General features: G+C 42.4%; 2 protein-coding genes across 6 annotated transcripts in view; both read right to left on the reverse strand.

Annotated features, from left to right (window-relative positions):
- The window catches only part of robo2 (roundabout, axon guidance receptor, homolog 2 (Drosophila)), a 282559-nt gene extending 271813 nt beyond the window's left edge, over positions 1 to 10746 (reverse strand). For all 5 annotated transcript variants that reach the window (XM_076036459.1, XM_076036455.1, XM_076036456.1 and 2 more), the window contains exons 1-4: positions 10706 to 10746; positions 10209 to 10352; positions 10064 to 10119; positions 9158 to 9286 (exon numbers count right to left, since the gene is read on the reverse strand). In XM_076036459.1, the coding sequence (XP_075892574.1) occupies positions 9158 to 9286; positions 10064 to 10119; positions 10209 to 10309 (286 nt within the window). In that variant the 5' untranslated portion in view covers positions 10310 to 10352; positions 10706 to 10746. The remainder of the gene's footprint in view (positions 1 to 9157; positions 9287 to 10063; positions 10120 to 10208; positions 10353 to 10705) is intronic.
- Positions 10747 to 12420: 1674 nt separating this feature from the next.
- Positions 12421 to 20445, reverse strand: LOC142895427 (protein sel-1 homolog 3). Its single transcript, XM_076036461.1, has 23 exons — positions 19933 to 20445; positions 19346 to 19823; positions 19119 to 19245; positions 18682 to 18803; positions 18460 to 18575; positions 18307 to 18368; positions 18051 to 18183; positions 17678 to 17813; positions 17315 to 17452; positions 16862 to 17067; positions 16564 to 16743; positions 16176 to 16295; positions 15904 to 16044; positions 15134 to 15196; positions 14851 to 15024; positions 14636 to 14763; positions 14474 to 14557; positions 14153 to 14243; positions 13984 to 14071; positions 13792 to 13901; positions 13572 to 13699; positions 13378 to 13480; positions 12421 to 12892 (listed from the first exon to the last, which is right to left on the reverse strand). The coding sequence occupies exons 1-23, from the start codon at positions 20014 to 20016 to the stop codon at positions 12803 to 12805; spliced, it is 3102 nt and encodes a 1033-aa protein (XP_075892576.1). The 5' UTR covers positions 20017 to 20445; the 3' UTR covers positions 12421 to 12802.
- Between the last annotated feature and the right edge of the window lie 762 nt (positions 20446 to 21207).

Genomic DNA, 21207 nt, shown 5'->3' on the forward strand with positions numbered 1-21207 from the left:
ATATGTGGATGAGGAATGCTGGAGCAAGGCCTCCACTTCAACTGACTTCCAAAATTTTAAAAACTAAATTTACTTAAATGGCCACAAAGTTACATATCAATAAAAAACACAGTATGATTGAATTATAAAACTGTTCCTGCCTGAAGGGACTTGACTTTGGACAGAAGCGAGCACGCTTTAACGGCAACACTATCTGCACCCCGGCAGAATCTCATGAGCCCTTCGCAATCTGTCACAATGACTTTTGGCCAAGGATGTGAGACACTTTCGCCCCTGCTCTCAATCCTTTTCCCCTTCCTTTTTTTATTTGACTTGGCACACGACAAAGTAAAGTCTAATTAAACAATCAAACTCCCGCAGACCCATTCTCCCTCTGTCCTACTGACTTTGTCACATTGCACATCCTCTCCCTCGCCATTAAGCCTCATGCCTACTGCCAGCCTGGGAGAAGGGCTGTTGTCACACTCTGTTTGTCCCCTATCTCTAGTCTCCGCGCGCACACAGTCAGCAACAAAGCAGCAGGCGGATGGACTTCTGAGAGAGAAAACCACAGCATTGAGTTTGAGCCCCACAGCCGTAGCACAAATACAACTGAAGTGGTGCTATGGACTGGCATCTCTCAAAGTGTCTTTCAGTCACTTATTTCGGAGGCATGAGGCAAAAAAAAAACCCAACTATCTAAACACAAAGCTGTATAAACACCCAGGTTTCAACAACACACTAGATTTTTTTTTTAAGTTCCCTCACACAGTTTTCTAGGGAGCTGGAGCTGGAGCTGTCCTTCAAAAGTTGACTGGTCCAACACAGAGGACAAAATGTGCTGCAGATTACTGTGTATAAGTTGTTCTTCAAATATAGACTCATCCATGTTTTGCTAAAATGTTTGAGTGAATAGAGTTAGCGACGAAAGGAGCATGAGGTGGTATTTTGGGCAGGTCAAAAATAAATATTTTACGTGTTAGTGTCTGAATCCAATCAAGAGAAGAAACTCAACCAAAAGCAGCAACAGTTGGCATCTTGATCGATTTATTACTGCGTTTAACTACATTTTGCATCATATTGCTTAGATTTGCACAGCGGTTTGTGTTTACCGGAAACCCTGCCGGTATTTGCGATGGCTCCATCTCACCGCCAGACGCTCTCTTCTCTCTCGTCTCTGCTACAGCTCGCAGCCACCGCAGACCACACCCCGTCTTTCTCAGGCGGAGGCGCTGAATATGTACGTGCCGGCCCTGGGCACGAGCAGCGGGGAGATGAGGGAGAAGGCTGAGGACACTCAGTCGCACTACTCAGGATGGATGTTTCCCATCAAGCAGCTCAATCAGCCGCCCAATGATTCATTTCACAGACACTTGGGTAATTATAGGAGTCTGCTCTTCACCTCTAGGGATGAAACTGCATGAGAGCAGCTGGGGAGGGGAGCGGGGGTGGCTGCAGGAGGATGAGGAGAGGAGGACGAGGAGGAGGCAGCTAGAGTGAGAAGTGAATGAATACAAACAAGGAGACACAGGTGACAAGAGCGAGGATTACGCAGAAGACGGGATGAACTTAATCTGACGGTTGTCGATGGCCTTGTTTGGCGAAAAGGCATTTTTAGCGCGTTCGATAATGAAGCGAAATGAAACGGAGGCGCGCGAGCCTCGCCCGCAGCTGACAGCTGCAACGGGAAAACAAACAGGGGCGACGAGAGCGAACACCTCGCCGCTTTTCAAGAGGGGAAGAGTTAAACAAAGGTTGTCAAAGGGGCTATATGGGGGGCTATGAATAAAGATGCACACAGATATACCAAATAGGGCTTGCAAGGAGGGACCCACAAGGGATAGCAAGTGTGTAAGCTCCCCCTACTGGTGAAATAATAGATTTGTTTCACCAGCCACAAGCGTGGCACAGAGGAAATTTGCCTTGGATATTGTTTGCAAGGATTTAAAGGGCCAGAGGGATCTATAGGGAGCAAATAGGATAATATATACATGTATATTTAGTCATAAAAATAACTAGCTGCCATTTTTATTTGCTAATAATAAGTATGTTTATTTAGATATGGTAGTGCCGTATTGCGCCACTACGTTTCTGCAGTAGCCCAGGAAATGGATAGACTTGGAGATTTCTGATTAGACCCCAACATGGCAGCTTGTATGAGATGTGAGATCAAGCGTGGTGTAAAAGCCTCGACATCAGAGACACGATAACCCCGGCAGAATGAAACAAGAGGACTGGCACTGTCGTTACAAAACCAGGATTAGCATCAGGGTGAACTTTCTCAGATGAGTAGCCAGTGGCAGAACATGATAAAAAAAAAAAAATAAAAAATGCTGCTATTTGTTTAGAATGTGCTTACTGTTGGATGCCACTGAATCACACACAATGGGTCTTAACGTACAATGTACATCAAAGGGGTGAAAAAAATGGTCGGCAGAAAAATAATGTTCCTTCCCTTCCGAGTCTGGCTTCCTCCAGCCCATTAATCACAGCTTGCTCTTGCATTTTATATCCTTTCTTAATGGCCCTCAGGAGTGCTGCATTCAAAAAAGGGGTTGCTTTGTTAAAAAAAAAAAAAAAATGGAAAGGCTGTAGAGAACAGGTGCGATGCCATTAAGACCAAAAACAAAAAAAATGTTGCTGGCTGCTGCCAAACAAGAAAACACATTTAGTACTGTGCTGAAAAGATCAGTCTGTGCTCCACATAGGACAGGGTTTAGAGGCTGAAGTGAAATTGATTATTTTGGTATCCAAGGACAGTTAAATCTACTAGATCCACTCATTTACATTCTAAATAACTACAACGGCAGATGTATTCCAGAATACTGGCTTCACATCTTTGTTTCACCGTTTACTTATTTTAGCAATCGGTCAGCTTCCTTTTAGTTTTGACGAAGGAAGAAAGTGAGTGAGGAAAGGAGCTCTTCAGGAAAGAAGAAACAATAGCGAGAACAACTGAAACTAAAAAGATGAGATGGTGCAGAGTCATCGCGATAGTTTTGTTAAATACTGCAGCTCACCACAGGGCAGCAAGGTGCAACGCTCCTCACAGCCAATAGGAAGCGTAGAACTGTTGCTACCTGGCGAAGCTGGCAGTGATACAATCCGATTGGGCCAATTTGAATGTGGAAGAGGATTTGTTCAAGCGCCTGACAGGACTGGAAATGAGATTGTGGCTGGACATCCACCTGCACGTGATTTTCAGTGAATAAAGCACTTCTCAGTGGGGTTCGGTGTTTAGGATTAAGTCCACTAAATTTGATCCCATGTTTAAAAAAAAAGAAAAACATAACTATTTCTCTGGGTATAGGACAGCTATGACACATCGTTTTATCTTTCTCAAGGCAATCGCTGCTTCCTTTTCCCCCCATTGAGGTGCGAGAGGCTTCATTGACAGGCAATGAAAGCAGCAGGCGGTTAGACATGATGTACGGCCCTGCATAATAAGCTATCAGCCCCATTAATCTGGCCGGACCACAGCGCTTGATGAGGCCACCATGCATTTGAAGGGGGAATAGAAAGAGGGAGGGGAAAAAAAAAAAAAGGTCCCTCCCTCCAACGTCACTCTGAGGAAGAGTGTCAGCGGCGCTACTGGCCGGCCACTCAGCCACACCCCTTTTCTACAGCATCATCACAATCAGAGGACAAACACTCCAACACTCCCAAGGACATCTGGCTTCAGCAGCAGCAGCAGCAGCACAACAACGTGTATAATCAGTGATGAGAGGAGAAAGAAAACTTACACGTCCAGCACCTACTAGTGGAAGCGCAGGCTTCAGGAAAAACAATAATAATAAAATAAAAAAAAATCCAATAAAAAAAAACATCCATTACGTCGCCTCACCAAGGGCACCCGGTGATATTTCTATAGCTGAAGGATACTAGTGAGAAAATGCCAACTGGGCTCCAGAGTGATGGGGGAAGCAGCATTGATTGGACACAAAGCAGCGGTCACCACATATCAACACTCCACTGCTGCACTCGTCCCTTTCTTCACTTGATGGAAGGACAGGTCACGTGTTCCATCATTTCTAATTTAACCCAATGTAATCAAATCCTTCCTAGGAATCACTTGGACCAGGTAGCCAGTAGACATTTAAGTCTTTATCATGACTCATTATAGAAATCTAGGAAGGATTTTAGCGATGAACGAGATATCGAAACCAGCGTTTCTCAACTGGTGGGTCGTAACCCAAAAGTGGGTCGCACTTTCATGGGCAGTTTCACTTAATTCAATTATTTATTTATTTATTTGACAGGATAGAAAGTGTGTTTTAAGTTTTGCGGGATAAATTTGAGTCACAACTTTATGATACGGGAAAAAAAATGTGGGTCCTGAAACTCTACCAGTTGAGAATCATTGATCTAAATGTTTGTCGCACAGAGAACACAGTTCGAACACAGTTCGAATGCCAAACCCCCTGCATTCTCTGGTGCAGAAAGGGGGAAGTAAAAGCAGATTCACATGCACAATGTCTTGGTGTCGATAGTTGCACGTCGAGAATTTGTTTCTTTGCTTGTTAACAAGGAGCATTTTGGCTTCAAACTTCTATTTCCAGATCTAACTTACTGTTGCGCTGTTGAAACGTTCTAGTATTTTGTCAATTCCCAATGTCTGACTACAGTTTGCTTGTGGGGCCATGCTGCAAGCCTTTATGTCGATTGAAATAAAACCACTGTTGATTTCATTCTCTTTCACATGTCCGCCTAGCGGAAATATCAATCAAAGGTCACGACCCCGCTCTGTTTTTCCCCCCGACATAAAATATCGTGATGTTACATCTCGGCGGTTTTCACAAGCAAAAAGGAAGCGCGGCTGGCAGGAGCCGTAAAGTCGGATGGTTTGGTTTAATGGGCCTTGATGTGTGTAGACAGTCAGAGGCTGTGACTGTGACACAGTCCAGTGGGACTTCACTCACTCTCCCTCCCTCCCTCCCTCCCTCCCCCCGTCGCTCGGCACGAACCCGATATACACCTACCAGGTCTTTTATGGCCCTCTAATATTTCATGGCCACACACACACACACACACACACACACACACACACACACACACACACACACACACACACACACACACGCACACACACACACACACATCAAATCAAGGTCGACGAGAAGCAGCAACAGCGGCCATCGTCTTCGGAGATAAACGCTGCAGCGAGAGTTTCCAGAGCGACGTCTTGGCTCGGGGAAGGACAACAGAGTGCGCGGGTGCAACCAGGCATCCCAAATGAGCTCCCTAAATGGTGTGTTTCTCCAAAGATGGCTTCCTACAGTCATCTGCGCTGTAATGGGACAATACCCTGCGGTGTTGGAATGTTGTTGTTGGTTTTTTTTTCCCCCCTCTCTTTCTCTCTCGCGTTCTCTCTCTCCTAGAGACTACAACAACCGCGTTTGGGCTAATGAATTTTAGATGAGTTTTACCACAGACTTTGATAAAAAAAAAAAATTTAAAAAGCCTCACAGGTCTGGAGGAGATAAACAACCACATCCAATCACTTCTACTGTGGCATTACAAAGGCAGTTCTAACAAAATGTTCTCAGGATTGATATATGCGTACTTTGCAAAATGCTTCTATAACACAAATCTTGAATCCGGGGCGCCAAAGCAGGAGCCGGTTAACGGTAAAGGTCAAAGTGTTATTGAAATAATTGTTTTAATTCATGCATTGACAGGGCTTCCCACCTTTAATGTGGGATCTGCATCCAAGCAAGGCAACAGTGCCACCTAGTGTGATAAGGCAACTGGACAGCTCATTGACTAAATACATTCAGAATAAGTGAACAAATACAGGGTGCTACAGTGTCCAAAATCGAAGGTCCAACCTATCAGGTCAGCTCAAGAGGAAAGCGCTGCAGTAATACACATCACAAATGTAGCCTGCATACAGCACGACTTTATACCAGTCCTTTTCACATTGTGATCCCACCTGCTTCAACGTCATGAATTATAGTTCCCTTTGAACTGAAATAAAGCTGTCAAGTCACACAGACATGAGGATGCTTTGTTGGTGGGCTTAGTTTTCCCTCTAAATGTAACACAAACATAATCTGTGTGTAACCACGCATAGGGATGTCCGATATTGACTTTTTGCCGATATAGAATAAGCCGACGACCTACTTTTATTGTGATGCCTAACTAGATGCATTCCACAAATAAACATTGTCTGTAGAAAATAAGAGCACCACTTTAACCGAAGTTATGGAAAATTGCAATGTTTATTTTTAACGTTTTGTCTTATGGAATGGGAATGAGGTAAAGTGCACACAAAAGAAAAAAAAAGTGCACAGATATAGAGACAGACTTAGTCCGTAGCCCACTGCTAAACATGAGCGAAAACAAAACCTGCACCCCCACAAGCATCCATGATCATTTTATTCATGCACGTTGGGCGAAACCCGGCATTATGGGGTTTTCACCATCGCAGGAAAAGCCGATAACTATACGTAAAGATATTACAAAAAAATGCTAATATCGGGCCGATATCAACGGACATCCATAACCACGCATGCATATTAGAAATTAAATTACCTTTTTCTATCATCACCCACACTTAACACAAACTTTGTATGCGTTCAAGGGAGAATCAGAAAAAGTAAAGTATCGAGACTTCTTTAAATGTGTTTACATTAGACTCTGGAAGCGCCGCTCGCATTTTGTCGCTTGTGATCCGCCCCGCAGAGCAGTTGCCTTCGGGTCCTCAACTCCCACTCCTTCCTTAATGCAGCAGACATTCTTTCTGCGAGGCTTCGCACCGTTTCTTCTGTGCCACGCTCCTTCCCATTTTAAATCTCTGCTGAGCTCTCTCAAGGCCTCCACTGTTGGCTCAGACGTCGGGATCAACCAAGAAGCCCGGGGTGACAGCATGATGGCTGTCGCACCCCGCCTCAGTCTGAGCCCTTCGGTGTGTTTTCTGGGTATCAGCGCGTAAAGGCAAAACAGCAAAGTGACGGGAGTTTGTTTTTGCCGTACCTAAGCCCGACTGTTCAAGAATTACGCCTAAAGAGGGCAGGTTTTTGGTTTATACTTGTAAATAGGAGCTGTGATTTTGAATAAGAACTGTTTTGTTTGAGCGTGGCAGCAGTGGGCGCAGACAGAATTTTGGAGTTCTGTTTAAGGATTCACTTTTTCAAAGACAGTCGGAAGTGTTACGTGAGTTAAGCAAATGAAAGAGTTAAGAATAGCTGATTAGAAGTGCAGTGCACGCTAATGCTTCCGCTCGCAGGGTTGTTTACTCCACAACTTGTAGGAATATAAAACACTCCACTTAATAGAATTTGCTTAGGCGTCAAAATGTCCTTCACCGCACAGCGCATAAATATATTTAGGTCTTCATTGCCAAGTCAACTCCTTACTCACAGATTCAATATCCATTTATTCCCGGTGATAAAAGGAATCAATCTGTGAGGCGGTTGGCAGGCTTCCACGCGGCCACTGATAAAGCGAACTTGTCTCTCGGCACATTAGAGGCTCCGCCACCGCACCAGGGGCCGCGCAGGAGCGACTTGCACATCGCTCACATTGATTGTTTACTCAAGGATCATGACTTGGCAGTGGCGCTGTACACGTGTGTGTGTGTGTGTGTGTGTGTGTGTGTTGTCTGAAATTCTAATGTGATGCAATGGGAGCGGCGTCAATAAGACACCGATGTCAGGATTTCGATGACAGCATCGGCCTTGCGCACAGTTCCCAGATGAGATTAACATTTCAAAAGATTTTGAAGATGTGCAAGAGGCCAGAACAAGTAAGTGCTAAGTCTTCAGTTCTTGGGTAATTACAGAATCAATTTCACTGATGTTAGATGTCATCTCATTACACGCCATTAGATCCTCATAAAGTTAGAAAATATACCTCAACAGGAAACGTCTCTGAGAAAGTTTTTTGCTGACAATAGAGATCAACGTTTGTTGTTGGGTTTTTTTTTTCTTCTTCTTTCAAAACCACACACATACTGGACCAGGTCAGAGAGGGCTCAGCAAATCAACACCTGTTGTCTGCTGATAAATAAGCAAATCGCTGATTTTTCAAAATGGTAAAATGTTGAGAGAGAAAAAAATGCACTTACGTGCATTAAATCCCTGATTGCATTTATGTGCTGAGAACAACAAGTGGGGCAACCGCGCAGAGCAGTGCGCCTTGCTAGCAGATGTACAAAAAGCCGCAGTATTGCTGTTGTGCTCAGTACGAAGTAATAGGTTAATGCGTTGTCACGACAGATGGATGCGTGTACAAACAAACTACTCGGCATACATTCATTGGTCAAATTAATGATAATGGCCTATGCAAACAAATTGCAATACATTACGGTTAATGGCATTTCATTGCCGTGAATTAACTGTTGAAAATAATTGCCTCTGGCCTGTTGAATGTCACTGGATAGAGCTGAAATGTTTGGTAGGTTTTACTTGTTACATTTTCATAATAACTCCACCCACTTCTTCCTCCCACTCAGACTACAATATTTGCAGTAATCACCACTGAGGAAATGTTTTCAAAACATATCAAGCTGCTCATGGTTTGTCAGAGACAGACTTCTTAAGATTATATTACCATCTAAATTAACTTGTGTGGGCAGATCTCAGCATCATCTAAAAGAAAGAAACAACTTATATCAGTTAAGTGTTAGTGATTTTTATTTTCCAAGGGATTTCTTCTAATCTCTTCTTAGCCTGGCACCTGTCCTCGTCTGTCCTCCCACTCACTTTGTCCTGGCATATGCGGCTGCACAGCCCATTAATCAGAGCCATTTTATAAGGGCTGCATATACCACTTTCAATTCTGCTACATTAACCTTGTTGTTGCCCCTTACCACCCCTGAAAGTTGGCACAAATGTGCAGCACGTGCGTAAGCTGCTGCTGTGCGCGTGTGGGTGTGTGGGTGGGTGTGTATTTTCAGCTCTTGTCACTTGTTAGTGTTGCAATATCTGGCATGTTATAAATAAAGCCAGTCACAGGGAGGGATGGAGGCCAGTGGAGTGCTTTGACAGCAGAGGGCATCATGGCCTTGTATCTCTGCGTGAAGATTCAAATCACTTGCTCAAACTCAAAGCTCGAACTGAAGAGCCAGTGGCAAAAAAAGATTTTTACTTTTCTTCTAAATTTAATTAACTTTGCAAGACTAGTTTTGCTGTGCAAGGTCTTTTTGAGGGAGAAATATGATGAAACAGAATCTCACCTTGACCCTGGGCATCCTGCAAGTGACCACAGAGGAGTAAAACGAGCTGGATGATGAAAGAGGTTGCGCCTTCCCCGTGCACTTGACTCTGCGCACTCTGACGCCATGTAGCCATAGCACCAGCGGACCCTGGACATTCACAGAGATGAGAGTCTGTAAGAATCTGGAGGGCAGGTGCGTAAAAAAATGCAAAGGACAGAAAAAAAAAACTTGGCTATTGTTTGTGAAGCAAAACAATAAATCATCTAATACGTAGTTAGTGGGGGATAAGGATGACAACGTTTGACACACTCGAGTGCAAGGTTCATTTGACCAATAGCACAATTTAATTTGTGCATATACAACATTAGCCAAAATCCACAATAACTAAAAATAAAAATATGTTACCATTGGTCCCATTACTCTTTTGTTTTTTTTTGGAGAAAATGGGAAAGTGAACACAACTTCATCATTTCACTATGCGAGTTTCTAAAGTGGAATATGGATTTCTCAATAGATCGGACGTGCCTCTTAAAACTGACTGTCTGTACAGTGTTATGACCGGAGCTTACGAACAAGCAAGAGAAACAGACCGTAACCGTGGCGATTTCTTTCATCATGCTCTAATCCCTCTGACTTCAAACATATTAAGAGCTATTTGTCCCTGATGATACATCTGATGTTAAGGTTCATTCCTTTTCTTATGAGCTTCTGTAAACCTGCCTTGAACATCCAAGTATCTGCTGTACCAGGTTAATTTACATCATGTGCTCATCGCTAAAAATAAATAGCTAGTACAGGACTAGAGCTTTCTCCTTCGGAGGAGAAACTGGATTATTTATGAGTTGAACGGCCAAGGCGGAATATTAAACAGCCGTAAACCTTTCAGCCTTTCAGTGGACCAAATGATTATTCAGAGACACTCACTCAACTCTGACACTCCGACATCAATTTCGCTGGTTACAAACACAATGTATGTTAGTCTGAAAAAAAACAAAGAAACAAGAGCATGAAAAAGTCATTTAGCGCCATCGATCACTACTTTCAACTCCCTCGCTCCCCATAGACATACCTGTACAGCACCTCAGTTGTGTCTCCACACAATATCCCACCAACAGTTCTTGCTTCCGCCGCTGCCCGAGTTCCCTCTCTTTGGCTCCACTTAATGCTCATAACTGGCACACCCCTCTTCCCTTTCTCCGGCCAAACAGCCCACCTGCAAAGATAGAGGGAGGGGAAAGGACGCGGAAAGGAGGGGGGAAGCAAAGAAGAAAGATTGTTTCAAATAGGAGAGAGATTGCCTCCATAATGCAGATTGTCAGGAGCTGCATACACGCATAGCCACTGCGCACTGAGTTAAAAATCGCAGCATTAAACCAATTTAATTTCCTATTCCCGCTGCTGCATGCTTTCCTATTCATTTGTCCCCATTTCAGTCCTTGAGCTTCGAATCGTGAGCCTGGGTAGTGTGCACTTCAATCACAATTGTTGCAAAATTCTATTGTGCAAAAAATGATGCCCAAGGCTTACCTAATAACATTTCAAGTACAATCAAAAACATCTGGTTACCTTTGTAAAAGGTTGTGGGCTTGGAATATGTCATGGGATGTAACCTTAAACGGAAAAAAACAAAACAAAGCATTACGATTGGCCGCGTAGACGGATATTTCTTCAAAACTGTCCTTTTCCAAATTCAATTACATTCATAAAGAATATGTTTGATGCGTCTAGTCCTTAGGGTTAAAACTTTAATTATAATGTGCCACTTGATTTTATGCCAGGACAAACTTCCTTGCTCTAGTCGACGAGGCCAATCCGGGTAATGTGTCCTTGTGCCAGTCATTAATTGTCAAACACATTCCCAGAGGTATGAAAAGGCTTGTCTTTAAAAAGGCAGACGATTGAAAACCATCACGCTCCGCATTACACGCTATTATTTATTTATTCATTGGAACTTAGTATTCACCATATTTAAAGAGGGAAAAAAAGATAAGCCTGTAACATACTTTACAAATATAAACACCAGAGAGATTGACATTTTAAATTACTTTTTTTGATTTTTAAAAGTCTTCATCTGTGTTTAAAAGCAGAATGGTCATGAAGGAGAAAATGTTATGTGCATAGACTTTTAATTAACAACAACAAATAACACTTGGTGTCTGCAGCGGATAGACATTTTTCCAGCCACCTCCTCACGACACTGTCCAAAAGTAACATTATTAATTTTCAGCCTTTCGAATTTTGAAGGCGTTTTTAGTTTCACAAGCAGCTCATGGCATAATATGGCCGATGTCCATAGAAGCAGAGTCGTGTAAACATATAAACGTCCAAATGGCTCTGGTGAACTGGCGCGAGACAACCTCTGGAGAAACAAACCAATGAGGAAAATGCTGCCACATTCTTACCTTGTCCATGAGTTCAAGGAGAACTTTACCACCGACATTGTGGCGTTCTAATTCACCTGACACAAAGAAGAAGACGACGATGAAATATGCTAATCCAACACATAAAACCTGACTACACGATGGCACAAAAGCCCACAATTGAATGGAAAAACTGGGTTTCGTTTCAACTTTAGGGTCACGTCGAAGTTATTCTTCATTACGACTCAATAGCTGGACTCCCTATCTAAGTGTTTTTTTTATTGTTGTTTCAGAAATGGTGAAGCGTTTTGAATATAAGTTGAGAAGACTCGTGATATTAGCGACTAACCTTCGTATAGCTCAAGGTGGCTGATTGAAACCGGAAACTGCGCCATCCGAAAAACCCACAGCTATTCCGGTTTTTGTTTTGTTTTTTTGTTGGAGTTGGTAATGTTGGAACGTTACTTGTTTCTGTTTATTTGTTTGTTTGTTTTTAAGATACTTACCCAAAGCCTTCCCGTCGAAGAAAGAGGAAGAAATAAGCGAAAACGGCTAAACTCAAACATGCTCGCCTCACTGCTGAAGCCCACAATTTATTAATTAAATAATTTACTCCGTCTTGACCAATGCTCAAAACCCACTTGAATTTTATCATCGTCATCATAATCATTGTTATTATCAGTTACAATGCCGTGCACATTTGGCTTATTTATATGCCTCACTTCTCTTCCTGATGATAATCAGGCTCGACAAATTATCAAACATTCCACCAACCTAGATCAGAGCAATTAAACTAGTCTTGTAGCTGCTAATGAGATGTTGAGAGCTGATTAGGTTTGGTCCCATGAGAAGGGTCTATAAATTCTTGTTTTAGTTTGGGTAGGGGTTTAAATGAGTTGAAAGAAATTATGTGCCATACATCAAGTACATTTCAAGTTTATTTCTTATGTTAAACTTATATTTGAATCAATATTACATTGTAGCTCAACACAACTAAACAGCTTCATAAAAAGTGGCAACAAGATCTTCTTTTGGTCTGTTTTTATTTCCAACAGTGTAATGGAACTGGACGTACACCCCTGAGTTTAAGTTAAATAATCTTTTCAATAAAATTTCAATAATTTATTTTGCAAGAAACTTCAGAGAAAAAACATTTTCAACATTCATTCACAAAAAAGGAAAAAACAAAAACGAAATCACACAACAAACATGTACACACACACCAATAGCAAAGTGACATCATGCAGGGGTTGTGTTTTCCATTTGGCCCCTTTAGTTAGTTGTGCTGATGGATTTCTTTGCTCTAGCTGTGAGACAGGATGAATCTCCTGGCTGCTCCAATGATGATTAGAAACAATGCTGGAGCTGCTACCACAGCAACAACTGTGGGTAACTGTGGGGAGAATTTAAAAAGACAAAAATTAACCCAGTATCACTCCTGAGCTGTGCTTTACAAAAAAAAATGCTAACAAAAAGTGCTTTAAAAACATGAGAACGTTCCTCAAATTCTTTAACTTTATCTCACATATTATTGAGGTAAAGAGCACATAGACTTGGTTGCATAAGAGAGACTTCTTGAACCTATTCGTGAACAGAATTTAAATAGGCAAATCAATTTTTTTCATACGAGTCTTTCCAGAATGCTGCAGCCTTAATATCCTTGATTTTGATTACAGTTGCTTGAAGAGAGTATCTGGATATGTGCAAGGCATTGCGGTATGTTGTGTACATATTGAAATATTTGTAATGACCAGTCGAGTTTAATGTATCGGTCTTAACGGTGGACAGTAATAACAATATTTTAATACATTTAAAATAATCTGTGCTGCATCACAAACAATCTGAAATATTGCTGGTGCTCGTGAACATCATACTGACCTCAACGATGCCGCTGTATTCCTTTTGGAGAGACTGAAGATACACTTTGAAGAGGGCCAGGCTGCAAGGCACGTATGAATCTGTATTTTCTGAGTCTCTACATCTGAAGAAAAAAAAATATACACTTTTTTTGTTTCTCCCTCCAGATTGATGTTGAACAGTTTTTGGCAGTTAAGGTCAACACACACACTCACCTTCTGTACAAAGTGGTTAGAAGCACGCCGTCATCAGCCAGATAGAGTTCTGAGAGGCCAAGTTCAACCAGCACTGACAGCGGCAGCTTGAAACCCTCTTCAACAAGGAGGCCAAGGTTATACAATCCCTGCGGAACAACAGTACGACTTAGACTCACACATAGACACGGCGCAATTATGGATACAGGCAGGCTTAAAAATCAATCTCCAAGAGACCGACCTGTGGCTCCTTGCTCAGTGCTGCTTTTGAGTACATCTCTGCAGCAGATTTAAGGTCTCTTTGCCGGCGACCCCGCCCCTCATACAGCAGGTCGCCCAACTTTGTAAAGGCTGGACACACATCAAAGGTTTCTGCTTGTGATTTGCTTTTCGCAAAAGTTGGGAAATGTTGAGCTCAGACGTGTTAATTTACCATACGTGTCAGGATTTTGGCTTTGGATTGTGAGATTGTAGTATTTCACTGTGCACTCGGATGCAAACTCCGCATCCAGGAAACCTAACTGGATATCCAGAGCACAGTAGATTGTCAATAGAATGCAAATGCTTAAGTAGCACATAACAAGTTTTAAATGTTAACGCACCATATCTTGTTCGCACAGATATGCAACATTGAACTGAGCAGGGGCATACCCCGACTCTGCTGCCATCATGTAAAAGAGCAGTGATGTCAACCTATTGGAAAAAAAAATAAAAAATTGATATCTATATATATATATATATATATATATGTATATATACATATATATATATATATATATATATATATATATATATATATATATATATATATATATATATATATATATATATATGTACATATATATATATATATATAGATCGATGTATATGTAAAAAATATGCAGCCTGATCTTGTGAAGCTGAAAATAAACAACAAAGATCACATGTCACGACTCAGATATGAATCCAAGGCTGTCCGCAAGAGGCCGCCAAGGTATCCATTGTGTTCAGCTGCCCACTTCACCCATCTGCAGATATATGAAGACAAAGTTCTACGAATGTTGGGACAAGATTGAACAAAAAAAAAAAAAGGCAAAGCTGCTTACAAAACAGCATCTTCTGGACGTCTGTGGACGTGGCCAGGTATGCCAGTGGTCCAGATGCTAGCGAGTTGAACCGCTCCCCTGATGTTTCCTCTCTCAGCAGCCTTCAGATAATACTTGTAGGCCATAAACTGCCAGAATAAAAAAAAAAAAAATACACAATATATACACATACAAAAAAAATACTTTTGGATGGTACCAGATTGATTCGTACTTACCTGGTCAGCAGCTCTCCCTGGATACAGGCCACTGGCGTACATGACACCAAGATTTAAAGCAGCATCGGGACTCTGGAGCTCATCAGCTTGCTCCCACAACTGCACCGCCCGCTTGTAGTCCTTCTCGTACTGCTCATAGTACCAGGCCAGGGCATTCATGGCGGGGACAAATTCCTTTAGGAAAAAACAATATATGCAATTAATAAAATTAATTTTGCAACAAAAACACTGCCCCCTGCTGGTGACAGTTTAGATGGTCTATTAGAGATGCGGAGAAATTAACCTGCTCCATTGCTTTTTTGAGGAAAGAAACAGCTTTTGGAATGTCCCTTTCAACTCCTTGTCCCTACAAAGGTGAAATGAAAAACTGCTTGAAAACATTAAAAATTACATATTATTATCCATACATACAGAGAGACACACATACAGAAAAAATGAAAGTGCAATGGGAGTTTCATTATTTTTTAATATTAAATGCGCTTTCAAGATAGTGAAGTTCAGAGAAAGTCAAAGAGCATCATATTGTCTTTGTAGATTTAGAGGAAGCACAGAGCAGCCGGCCAAGAGAGCGACTGTGGTGTTTCAGCAGTAGGTCTGGAGTGTCAGAAAAGTATGTTAGGATAGTGCAGCTATAAGAGCTGCAAGACAGCAGTGAGCTGTGCCATAGGCGTGACAGAGTAGTTCAAGGTAGAGGCAGGAATACATGGAGGATCAGCTCTGAGCCGCCTCTTCTTCCTCACTAAGGACAAGAGATAAGAGCGAAGATGAAGAAGGTGCAGAATTTCAAGTATCTAGGGTCTCAGAGTAATGACGAGCATGGAAAAGAGGTGAAGAAGAAAGGGAGATCAGAGTAACATTGCAAGTTAGATGTTTTGGAGATAAAACATAGAGTAGGTTGGAGCTGCCAGGCCGGAGGTCTGGACAAGATGAAAGAGGAGATGTGTGGACATAGTGAAAGACGACATGGAGATGGTTGGTGTGAGAGAAGAGAACGTAGAGGACGGGGTCAGTTTTGAGGCAGATGATCGGCTGTGAAGAAGATGTGATTCTGACCTGGAGTAAAACGATGGCATAATCGTACATTGACACTGGGTCTCCCCAATCGACAGCACCTCTCTCATAGTGTCTCACAGCCTTCTGGATGTTTCGAGACACTCCCTGCTGACCCCAGAACAGCATGCGGCCCATTGCCCTCTACAAAAAAAAAAATGTGTCATTGCTTATACAGACCCATAATCTGAAGGGTTCCATTTTTGCAGTAAGTACTTAAAAATAATGTTACATCCAAATGAATGTATCTGCCTTATTATGCCCATTCTAAGTACCTCAGCCTCAGTTGTTCCTCTGTTCGCTTGGAATTTCAGCCACTGGAAGATATGATGATCTTCACTGGTCTGCTGACCCAGGACCTCGTCATTGTTCAAATAAATGGCCTCCACATAAGTCTGAAAAAGTGAAAGGACAAACACAAGTTCTTCTCCCCTGCTGTCTCCCTATTCAGACGGTAGTCACTTTGACTAGTTTCACATAAACATTCTGTTACACTGGGAAACTGCCGAGTGATGACAACGTAAAATTGAAATTCAGAGCTGCATGCTTGACTTTCGTACACCTGCGGATGTGATCAAGCACTCTACCAAAGTTTGATTGATGTTCATGTGATCTGAGAGGGGGTTTGCGATATGAGAGAATATAAATACATGTATTTGTTACCTGCTGCGGGGAGGGGTTTTGGGAGTCCACGGTCGTCCGTTTTGCTATGTTCGCATAATATGCGTAAGCCAGGTCTGGGTCTGGGGGGTGGCTGTTGCGACCCCAGTGGTGCACGTGGCCCAGGAGCAGAAGGGCCAATCGATCATCGTTCTGTGCTGCCAGCAGGGACAGCAGCCAAGCCTGTGCCACACACACACACACACACACACACACACACACACACACACACACGGGCATAAGTGAGGCACCACGATTGCAAAGTTTAACATTAGCTGATCCAGCAGCTCATCATACTCGCCTTCCTGGGCCGTTCCTGCACTCCCAGCCCGGTGCTGTAGAGCACTGAGGACATATGCAGGGCGCGGTTATCAGCCAGGCAGCCAGCTTGGAGCAGCAGAGGTAAGATTCTGCTGACGCTGCCAGTGCTGCGCGCTCTCTTCAGCTTACGAAGGGATAAGGAGTACAATGCCCGGCCCACAGCAGAAGGACTGATTTTTCTTCCTTCTGCGAGTCAGGAAGTCAAATTATTTCAGTGGTTAATACTAAATTACATAGAATTTATAAAAAAAAAAAAAAAAAAAAATAGACAAGCTCAGTGAGGCAGTAATTTCAAGGAAAACTCCTCTTGGGAATGTAAACTCTCGTCATATCTGACATTGACTTTGATTTCAGCTCACAGACTCTCCCTACTCCCAGAATGAGATTTTTTGACTTCAGTTTTGATGTGATGCAGAAATTATTTTTGCCTTACTGTATTTGAAAGCCAAGAACTTGGCTAGTTTCTCTGCTTGCCTTCTGTGAGGAACAGGTTCCTTCCAAAGTTCACTGTGGGATCTTGACGTGAGTCTGTTGGTCACCGTCCATGAGTGGAAAACATCGACACATGTCTCTGAAAAAAAAAAAAGATAGATATATATATATTTATATATATTATATATATATGTATATATATATATATATATATATATATATATATATATATATATATATATATATATATATATATATATATACAAGATAAGATATAGGTATAATTCAGGCTTCAGTTCATGAGTCTTCAAAATACTTATGATGGCATTTCCACCACCATCTAGTGGACAATTGAGGGTATTACCAGATTCTGCCTCCTGTGCTGCCTTCAGGGAATAGCCGGCGAGTTTAACAGCCAGCTCCTGCTGAAAGGCCTCACAGGCCTGAATCCATCCATTCAGATTCAAACTCTTGATAACATCTGGAACGACGACTTCAGACTTTGAAAGAAGTTGTAAATGTTTGTGTAGGAAACAAACACAAATAAAAAAGGTACTTTTAGTTATGTCCCAAAATGTGACATATACATATAAAAGATGAAGTTTGATTCCTATCTTATATCAGTTTCTGATATTACCGCCCTGTTTGCATGACAAAATGCAACACTTGAAGTAGAATGTAGACATTTCCTCGCATTATGATAACTTTTGTCTTTTTAAAACATACATTTGCATTACCATGCTCTGAGGCGGTATCCTGTTGCGATAGTAGACCAGTGGTCCGAAGTAACCTTCCATACCGTTCATAAACGCCCCTCCACCGATCACAAAATATCCATCTGTGTCGTCCAACTCAACAGAATGCTCCAACCTGTAAAATGAAGACATTATGATTATTTTTCATGTTAAAAAGGAGTTTGCCTGTTGTAAACTTTGTTTAAACATATAATCAGATGGATAAAAAACAATTTCATTTAAAAAAAAATGTACTCACATTAATTTCATAGAATGAACAGTTCTCTGCTCTTTATTCACAGAGACTACATGGAGAGACACCTGTGGTGGAATACAACAGCCACTTCATACGTACTCCCATTAAATGTCTTTGTATGCTGAGAGGATGTTGCGTCACCAAGTGACTTCTCACCCTGCTACCGTGCAGCATCAGACTGATGTGGCACCACACATTCAAAGGCACCGTGAATGAAGAGAGAAACGCTGACGATTCATCACTTTTCCCTCTCCCCTGGACGTGTAACTGGCCTGGACGTGTTGTAAAAACAATGATGAAGGTCTAATGTAAAAGCACCAGGCCTCTGAAGAAAAGTTTCTGGAACATCTAGAGAAAAACCTGGACTTGGAATCCTACCTGAACTTGTCAGAAACACCGATGGTGTGGCAAAGTTATTTTGGGAATCAACGTGGTGAAACACGCCACACAAATTATCCCGACAGGTTTTGGTCTGGAATATCCACATGGAGAACATACACCTGCAAAAGCACAAGACCGGTATTAAACTACAGGTAATTGTGACATAACCAGAAAATAATGGACTGTCATGAAATGACCCCAGTTTCACTAGTTGGGAAACATAAATTCAGACAATGTTGTGAATGATCAGTCCTATTTGACATAGTTAAACAATGATATGATTCAACTTGTAGCAATTTTCAATGCCAATGCCCTTGAAATGTGTAAAGATCACAAAAGTTATGAAATGGTCTGCATGACCAGAGATGTAGAGGAGCATAAAAGAAGAGGGATTTTGGTCTGGAAGAAGCGTGTTGTGTCTGAGTTGCTCTCACCAGGGAAAGGGGACAGCACTGATGCGCGCAGTCTCCAGGAAGCCATTTTGAAAAGGTTCCAGTGTTTTGGTGATACCGAAACTTTCTCCAGTGGTGGCGAAAACTGAGGACAGCAGATGCTGCGTTTCTGCATCACAAACAATGCTTTGTTAGTTTTTAATACGCCCATCAAACAACACAAACGAAGCTTGATGTCTTTGGATTGTCCAGCTCTTCTCCGATCTTACCTTCCTCCACTGGACACTCTCCCTTTGAGAAAGTCCTGCGTAACTGAAGCACCTGCGTGCTCCAAGCCAGGCACAGCTGATGCTGCTTGACCGGTCGGTCAAAGAACGGCCTGAGCTGGAGGGGGGCCACATCCTGCGCGGTGACAAGCTCATCCTCCTTGTCATCGAATCCGATGTTTCTGACTGAGACCACGAGGTCGCAACTCTCCACTCCCTGGTAGTCTGGGACAATGCCATCGGCTCGGTACACCAACCAGTCGGGCAACTTCACAGCAAGAGTCCGTGTTTTGGGTCCCCCAGGGACGCAGTCCCACTGACGCAGCCAGAGCGTGGAAGTGTTGCCGGTGTCGTAAAACACAACACATTCCAGTTGCACGGAAGAAAAGTCATCACAGGAGTATTGCACTTCCAAAAGCAGGTCTGGGAGAGGTTCCTCTGGAGGATTAACGAGGGTCACCTGGTCTAAACCCTGCACCACCTGTGTGAAGTAGAGGATATTACTATATATATAAAAAAAAAAAGCAAGTAGAAATGTGGCTACCCAAAAATTCTAAAGTTACAGGTGAGGAAGGGAAATCTGCTCCTACCTGTAAACCCAGACAAAGCACACAGAGGAATCTGGAATAAAAGTAAATCCATTCCTCAAACCCTGTTTTTGCTAATGTCTCCATTTAAATGACGAGAACATCCGTGGAACATCCTGCTCCACCTGTTGCTGCCACCAAGGTAAATATTTAAAAACTGTCTGACGCTGGCCAATCGCGACAGTGGCAGTGAGGTGGGGCCTCGTGAAGTAACACAAGAACAAATAAGTAACTGAAAGTGAACTCCACTCGTCATGTGACTTGAGATAAGAGAGGCTCAAGTGAAGGAGGACATTGCAACGGACATGGACTACAGTTCCCTTCAATGCAAGACAAAGCCAACAAGCACTAAATTTCAAAATCCATATCAGCCTGATGTAATCCAGTCATTTTCCTTAAAGTCTGCCCGGGAGTTTGATTTTTGGAAGTCGAGCTGAAGTCAACAAAGAGCAGCCTGGCATAATGGCCTGGGTGTTCCAGGTGAGGTGGAGCTCTGTAGCGATGGCGTCCTCTGTTGGTCTGTCAGCTTTGTATGCAAAATGAAGAGCGAGGAGGGCGGACACAATGTGACGTCAGAGCAGTTTCCCAAAACACTTCATAATAGTTGGTGGCCGAGGCTTCACTGTAACATTATTTACAGCAGTGTTTTTCAGCCACTGTGCTGTGGCACCCCGGTGTACTGTGAGATGATATCAGGAGTGGCGTCCAATGGTCTAAAAAAAACAACATTCCAATGTTGAATGAGTGTTCTTTATAAAAAGGAATGTGAGCCTGTTTTCCTCCCTCAATTCCTTCCAGCAAATAATCTTTGTGTGCATCTAAACAGGCCCAGGTTTCACACCGAGTGAGTATAAATCATTAGAATAGAATAGAATGTACGAAAGAGGATTAGGGCCAGAGGAAGAAAAAAATATTACAGGAAGGAGATATTTTTTCAAGTGTCCATTTTCGATTTTTAAGTTGATAAAAAACAAACACGGTAAAGAAAAACAAAAAGCGCCTTTTTCATTCAAAATAGTTTATTGCTATCATGCAGGAGTGCAATAAAATTCTAGACCATCACAGGAGATGCAAAAAGGATAGTTTTTCTTTGTACAAATATACTGTTTGTATTCATAAATAGAAGCCAAAATAAACAGGGGTGGGGGTGGGGGGAAAGTCGGACAGAGGTGGGAGCGGTGGGCAACGTAGGGGTTTTCTTTTTTTTGTCCCTCGTTATAGCACTTGACATGCATCAACGTTACAGTGCATTATACTGGGAGCAGACACACACAGAAC

The sequence above is a fragment of the Nelusetta ayraudi genome, unplaced genomic scaffold (genome assembly GCF_046127955.1).
Source record: "Nelusetta ayraudi isolate G7.1 ecotype Tasmania unplaced genomic scaffold, CSIRO-AGI_Nayr_v1 ptg000048l, whole genome shotgun sequence".
Taxonomy (NCBI): Eukaryota; Metazoa; Chordata; class Actinopteri; order Tetraodontiformes; family Monacanthidae; genus Nelusetta; species Nelusetta ayraudi.